The sequence below is a fragment of the Palaemon carinicauda genome, chromosome 6 (assembly GCF_036898095.1).
Source record: "Palaemon carinicauda isolate YSFRI2023 chromosome 6, ASM3689809v2, whole genome shotgun sequence".
Classification (NCBI taxonomy): domain Eukaryota; kingdom Metazoa; phylum Arthropoda; class Malacostraca; order Decapoda; family Palaemonidae; genus Palaemon; species Palaemon carinicauda.
This window is the reverse complement of record NC_090730.1, coordinates 15,146,331-15,153,787: the sequence shown is the minus strand read 5'-3', so window position 1 is coordinate 15,153,787 and position 7,457 is coordinate 15,146,331. Positions and strand designations below refer to the sequence as shown.

The 7,457-nt window shown below is 35.2% G+C and overlaps 1 protein-coding gene across 3 annotated transcripts in view; it reads right to left on the bottom strand.

Moving 5' to 3' along the window:
* Positions 1-390: 390 nt before the first annotated feature.
* LOC137641969 (insulin-like growth factor 1 receptor) overlaps positions 391-7,457 on the bottom strand; it is a 36,636-nt gene continuing 29,569 nt past the window's right edge. For all 3 annotated transcript variants that reach the window (XM_068374538.1, XM_068374536.1, XM_068374537.1), the window contains exons 5-10: positions 6,993-7,121; positions 5,660-5,744; positions 4,420-4,607; positions 3,368-3,542; positions 2,088-2,187; positions 391-571 (exon numbers count right to left, since the gene is read on the bottom strand). In XM_068374538.1, coding sequence (XP_068230639.1) covers positions 406-571; positions 2,088-2,187; positions 3,368-3,542; positions 4,420-4,607; positions 5,660-5,744; positions 6,993-7,121 — 843 coding nt within the window. In that variant the 3' untranslated portion in view covers positions 391-405. The remainder of the gene's footprint in view (positions 572-2,087; positions 2,188-3,367; positions 3,543-4,419; positions 4,608-5,659; positions 5,745-6,992; positions 7,122-7,457) is intronic.

Here is a 7,457-nt window from a genome sequence, read left to right as displayed (position 1 = left end):
AGGACCATTTTAGTATCTTAGAATCATTCCAGTACCTCTTGGGGTTAGGACCATTCCAGTATCTGTTATTACCATTCCAGTATATTAGAACCATTCTGGTACCTCTTGGGGCTAGAACCATTCTGGTACCTCTTGGGGTTAGGACCATTCCAGTATCTGTTATTACCATTCCAGTATATTAGAACCATTCTGGTACCTCTTGGGGCTAGAACCATTCTGGTACCTCTTGGGGCTAGAACCATTCTGGTACCTCTTGGGGCTAGGACCATTCCACATCTCTTAGGGTTAGGCCATCTCAGTATCTTAGAACTATTCCAGTTCCTCTTGGGGCTAGGACCATTCCAGTATCTTAGAACAATTCTAGTATCTCATAGGGTTACTGTTAAAAAAAAGAACATTGGCAACTCACTTATCACCGTAGAGTTTGTCCCTCCCGATGGCGACCAGAGAACTCAGGAAATCTAAGGACGTCAGGGATTTCGAGCGGAATATCCTGACGTAGCCAGTAACTTCCTTCAGGTTTCTCAGACTCTCCATCAACGTTTTCGAGATGTCTTTCCTACCGGGGATGCTGCGCGAAGGAGAAAAGGATCAGATTAGGATGAATTTATTCCTGAATCCAATCTTTCTGAATTTAGAGTTGATTTAACAGACTATTTTAAACTAAGGTGAGGTTATATATAAATCCAAATAAAGATGAAAGACTATGAAGGCGGGTTTACACGGGCTATTTGGTTGTCGAACACGTTTGTCAAACGGTTTGAAGAAAGTGAGTTCTTGCCTGACTTTTGTGGGCGGGGCTTCATTGTCCACAGTCCTTAGGCATTTGTGGCTGACTCCACCTCTTCGAAACGTTTGACAAGCAGGTTCGACAACCGGTTTCGAAGAACCATTCGACCGTGTAAACCCCGCTTACGTCAAGAATATTACTGACAACAAATTAGACACTACATCAATAACTTCTAGTAGAAGCTAGTAAGTACTAGGATATAATTTATCGCATTTATTGTCTTAAAGGAATAAAGTTTTTCTGTCTTTGGTTTACAGATGTAAAATTATCATCTAAAGGTAGATATTGAATTCTACTGATAAATGAGTTATTGCTGGTAAACACTAATAAATACAATTTATAAAATAGGCTTTATTATGTGCATATAAAAAAATAGTAAGTAGGCCTGTAATTAATGCCTACAGTGCACCGCGAGAGGTGCACTGGTAGCGCTACCAACAAACAGAGGTTATACTGATTGATTGTGTGTTCTTGGGCTTACCAATCAGTCAGATTCCCTGAATAAGTGGTAAGAATGGCATTGGTTGTATAAATTTGGGATATATTGCCCGTCGCTGGGGCCTGTGAGCCCAATCAACACCCAAGTGCTATAATTACACTATGATGTAGAATTTAGAAGAGGTTGCAAAGGGTAAGAGTTTTCATCTGCTTCCAATGCTATAGTAGATGCCATTTAAAGGAAGTAGGTAATTAAGTCTTCAAAGAGGTTAGAAGTAAAGAAAGCATTAAAAGGCATGCAAAGAGGCAATGCAGCTGGAGAAGATGGCCTAAAAATTGATTTAATAATAGATTGAACACTGCAAAGACCCCTAATTATTACCTACAATGTACAGTGAAAGGTGTACAGAGACTTACACCAATTTTTTTTTCACCATAAAAAAAACATTCACTGCAATTTTGAGCTTCTGGAGTTTAAAGGTCTAAAGGTTTAAAGGTAACTCATGAATGGCAGAGGCAAGGGACAGTGACATTGCTCTATCGTGCAGGACAATGCCTTAGAGACTGACCATATTATATGATCAGCGCCCAAGCCCCCTCTCCACCCAAGCTAGGACCAAGGAGGGCCAGGCAATGGCAGCTGATGACTCAACAGACAGACCTATAGGTTCCCTTAACAACCCCCCACCCCATCCTTAGCTCACAAGGACGGTAAGGTTGCAGACGCTAAAGGCACTAACGAGTCTGAGCGAGACTCGAACCCCCATCTGGCAAACACCAGATCAGAGACGTTACCAATCAGGCCACAACAACCCTATGGCGAGATTAATTAGATCATTCCAAAAATTTCTACAATTACCTGATTTCGAGGGAACCATTAATAACCGTACACCCCTTCAGCGCTTGAGCATTTCTAGCATTCCTGACGAACCGTCCTGGGCAGGTTTTGTCGCAGACTCCTGTTGACGAATAGGATTTAAAACTTCTTTTAAAAAAGGTGTATTTTTTATTTAAAAACTTATTAGATAAATAGTAAAAATTTCAATTGTACATACACTATATGTAAAATGAAAAAGAATATTCATGCAAATATACTATGATGTATATGTTATAAATTGTAAGATTGTAAATGTGCATTTCATAATAAAAGATAAAAAAAAAAGTAAGAAAGATAATTTGGGTTGTTACTACCGCAGAGTTCTAATCGTGTCTACTTGGCTGAGATCAGGGACTTGAAGGATGAAGCTAGCTAGAATTAACTTTACATATTTCATTAGTTTTGAAACACATACATGTATGTATGTATGTATGTATGTATGTATGTGTAATCATGAATGCTGACATGTGATGAGCATAAAATATGTATTAAAGCTCTGAAAGGAAAAGTGAAAAGATATATACTATATGTACAGTATATATATATATATATATATATATATATATATATATATATATATATATATATATATATATATATATATATATATATATATATATATATATATATGAATGAATGGTTAAGAGTATGTTTGCGTGTTTTAAGATGGTCCAGTCATGTGGAAAGAATAAAAACTGACAGATGTTGGAAGGTGCACTGCAACAGACCTAAACAAGGAGGAATGGATGTGTAAAAGAGTATAGGAAAGCTGTTATTGTTTTGTTTTTCTTTTGCACATTTAGTATATTTCATCAGTTTCCAAGTGTAAATGTAGCGATTGCCATTAGAAGAAACTCCATTTTATGCGAAAGTAGTTATAATTTCAAAGTTCAATAACATCTTTTCTCCTTTTAATGAAAATGAACTTATGCTTTATAATACCAATTTTGCATTTGCTAGAAATGAAAATCATAATCTTTAGCCATTGTTTAGTTTACAATTGAGTCTATTTAAAAACATGATTAATAAATTGCTTAAGTTTCCTTGATATTTAGTAGATGTTCTGGTAATACATTTGAAAAATAATGATTATCCAATACACCTTGGAGAATCTAGTTTAAGAATTACAGATATCAAATTCCCCCACTGTACCATATTTACATTTTCTCCGTGATATTTAACCAAACCTTCTTCTTCAGCAGGAGACGTACTTAGTTAAAATACATTAGAATAATTGGTACTTCAAAGAACGTTTAACATACCTCCGTCGCATTTTTTGCACTGGGGAACCTCTTGTCCATCTAGGCCGAGGTTTGTCTCCTCTTTGTAGCCAAGCGGACACTGGCGGACGCACTCCAGTTCGCCACTTGAGGCTTTGTGGAAGTAACCTCCTTTTTTAGTGCACTCTAGATCGGTAACGCATTTGTAACCTAGGTACTGAGTAAGGAACGCAATTAGAGGAGTAATTATTATAGATTTGGATATGATTAATAAGATAATCCTTGTGAAAAGAATTATTCTTATTTGATAATTAGTACTACATAAGGAAAACATTTGGGTATTCAATATCATCGAAACTAAAAAGTAGATTTTTATGGTCAGTATCTCGCTTGAAAACAAGAATTTAGAATACTCAAATTATGACGTTTGGTACGAAAGAAAAAGATAAGACACGCCAGAGAAATAGTGAAATGTTATTTTCACCACTGATACGAGAGACTGTATTATTCCATTTCTATTATACAAACACAGTGAACAGATGATTTAATCTGCTTGACAGGCAGTTTGCTTGCAAACCTCTCGATAATATGACTGCACCGCATAAACTTGTTATTATCCAGGGTGTTCTAAATTATATAAGCTTTGACTTTATCAATTATGGGCTTTTATTCCCTAGAGTTTAGATTTCCCCGTGATGGTGCTGGTTCTGTATTATTATTATTATTATTATTATTATTATTATTATTATTATTATTATTATTATCATTATTATTATTATTATTATTATTATCCAAACTACAACCCTGGTTGATGCAAAGAGAGTAGCATCATCTGCATATGCAACAGGCTAGTTTTCTAGGCCAAACCACATGTCATATGTATATAGTATGAAAAGTAATGGGCCAAGAACACTACCCTGTGGAACACCGGATATCACATTCGTATAATCACTATGGTGCCCATCAATAACAACTCTTTGAGATCTATTACTTAAAAAAATCAATAATAATGCTAAGAAACGACCCACCCACTCCCAACTGTTTGAGTTTGAATAGAAAAACCACTCATCAGAATAAGACACTTTCTGACAAACCTTGTAGAAATGTCTGCTACACTTCTCGGTGCAGAAGCTCCCCTCCTTAACATGACGACCTTCCCTTAAATGACGACATGCAGTGCAGTACGTGGATCCATTCACTGTCTGACACCCACCAAGACATTCTTCGGGGCAACATTCGTTGTTGTTCGTGCAACCGCGGTTTCCACATTCGGGATTACATTCTGAAAATTGGAGAGTTTCTGTACAAGGTAATTTCACATGTCTGATTCCATCTACTCTTCCATGAAATGCTGGGAGTAGATGTTATTATATGCATTCTAAAAATTGAAGTTTCTGTACAAGGTAATTTCACATGTGCGAATTCACCTATTCTTTCATTAAATGTTGGAAGTAAATTATTATTACCTAGGCTACAACCCTAATTAGAAAAGCAAGATGCTAAAAGCCCAAGGGTTCCTACAGGGGAAAAAATAGCCCAGTGAGGAGAGTAAGTAAGGAAATAAATAAACTAAAAAAGAGAAGAAGCGAACAATTAAAATAAAATATTCTAAGAACAGTAACAATATTAAAATAGATCTTTCATATATAAACTATAAAAAACTTACAAATAAAGGAAGAAAAATAAAATGACTTAAATTATTATTATTATCATTATTACTTGTTAAGCTACAACCCTAGTTTGAAAAGCAAGATGCTATAAGCCCAAGGGCTCCAGCAGGGAAAAAAAGCCTAGTGAGGAAAGGAAATAAGGAAATAAATAAACGATGTAAGTTGATGAAAATTAAAATAAAATATTTTAAAAACATTAACAACATTAAAACAGATATTTGATATATAAACTATAAACACTTATGTAAGCCTGTTCAACATAAAAACATTTGCTGTAAGTTTGAACTTTTGAATATCCACTGATTCAACTACCCGATTAGGAAGATCATTCCAAAACTTGGTCACAGCTGGAATAAAACTTCTAGAATACGGTGTAGTATTGAGCCTCATGATGGAGGCGGCCTGACTATTAGAATTAACTGCATATCAATACATTATTATTATTATTATTATTATTATTATTATTATTATTATTATTACTTGCTAAGCTACAACCCTAGTTGGAAAAGCAGAATGCTATAAACCCGAGGGCTCCAACAGGGAAAAATAGACAAGTGAGGAAAGGAAAGAAGGAAACTACAAGAAAAGTAATCAACATTTAATGCATTAAAGAATACGAAATCACACACAAGTCAATTTAGAAATAAATGAATAGAATACTTACTTTCTTGACACCGGGTCCCAGAGGCACAGTTTTCGAGCCGGCATGTTTCAGAAGAGTTGCAAGGAACACAGTTGGACTTAGTCCTCTGGCGAAAGGGCATTGTACAATGAGAAATTAGATTACTTTGAAAAGTAAGAAGGCTCTCTCTCTCTCTCTCTCTCTCTCTCTCTCTCTCTCTCTCTCTCTCTCTCTCTCTCTCTCTCTCTCTCTCTCTCTCTCTCTAACGCATCCACACGCACGTATGTGAATATATGTGTACTGTAAGTTTACAAGTATATATTAATATTGGCTACTGTATATTTACCTGTACAAATGGGTGTATCTGTAAATATATATATATATATATATATCTATATATCTATATATATATATATATATATATATATATATATATATATATATATATATATATATATATATATATATATATATATTTGTGTGTATTTTATATTTACATGTGTATATTTATATACTATATATGCATACATATGTGTATGTGTATTATTATGTGCGTGATTGTGTGGGTAGGTAGGTAGGTGTGTGTATGTGTGTATTTGTGTGTGTATATTTTACAAAAGCATCATTAGTAACATCCAAAATTTAATCACATACGATTTGCTAACTTACAGAAATGATTAAACATGATTTACTCGACCAGTGGAGATCACACTTCCAATCACAGTAAAATGACCAAGTAACATGCGACTATATTATAGTCCTTGCATTTAGGCTGGAAGTCTTTTATCAAATGGTCTCATTGTAACGATTGGCGGTGTGGTGACAAAATATTGCAGCAGAGAATATTGAGAGATGTCTGTAATATCTTCGAAGGTATTATTATTATTATTTTTTTTTTTTGGCATGATTCATAAGTACTTTCGTATCTCTTGATATCATAGCAGTTATATCTATTAAAAAAAAAAAACCGATATGATTCCAATCAACCCATTCTATTCCGGGTTCATGACATATCTATATGATCAGATTGTTATATTTATTTGATTACTCAACTAACAGTTTTCGCATATATAGTACGTCAGGAGAGATGTAGAGCCTCGGTGCCAATTTTTACTGTTATCATTCTTCATCCCAGTGGTAGTAGTAGTAGTAGTAGTAGTAGTAGTAGTAGTAGTAGTAGTAGTGACCTTGGCGAGCTTCAGTAAACCACGTTTACAATTGCTCTCAAAAATTTATTAAGAAACTTGCATTCTTGATCACCTTGTGAACTGTGTAAGATCTACCTCTGGTTTCATTCACTAAAAGATATTTTTTTTATGTAATAAAACTGAAGATTATGATGGGCCATAAAATCTGAAAACGAAAATAAGCTTACGAGAATGTTTTCCACATCTTGACCTGCAGTGATAGCAGACCAGTCGGTGTCCACCGTGCACAATTTGGCGTTGTTGTCTATCCAGACTCCGCCTCTCAAAATGCTAGTCAGTTTTGGTAGTCCTACAGTCTGTAAGGGAAAAAAGAAGAAAAAATGGAGTCTTTTTGAAAATAGCTCTATGGTAATTGTTCGAAATTCTCATGTTGGTTGATTGATCTGACTGAGAGAGAGAGAGAGAGAGAGAGAGAGAGAGAGAGAGAGAGAGAGAGAGAGAGAGAGAGAGAGAGAGAGAGAGAGAGAGAGAGATTGAGTTTTAAATCCTAGAAAGTAAATGTATCAGAGAGAGAGAGAGAGAGAGAGAGAGAGAGAGAGAGAGAGAGAGAGAGAGAGAGAGAGAGAGAGAGAGAGATTGTTTTCAATCTTAGGAAAAAAATGTATCAGAGAGAGAGAGAGAGAGAGAGAGAG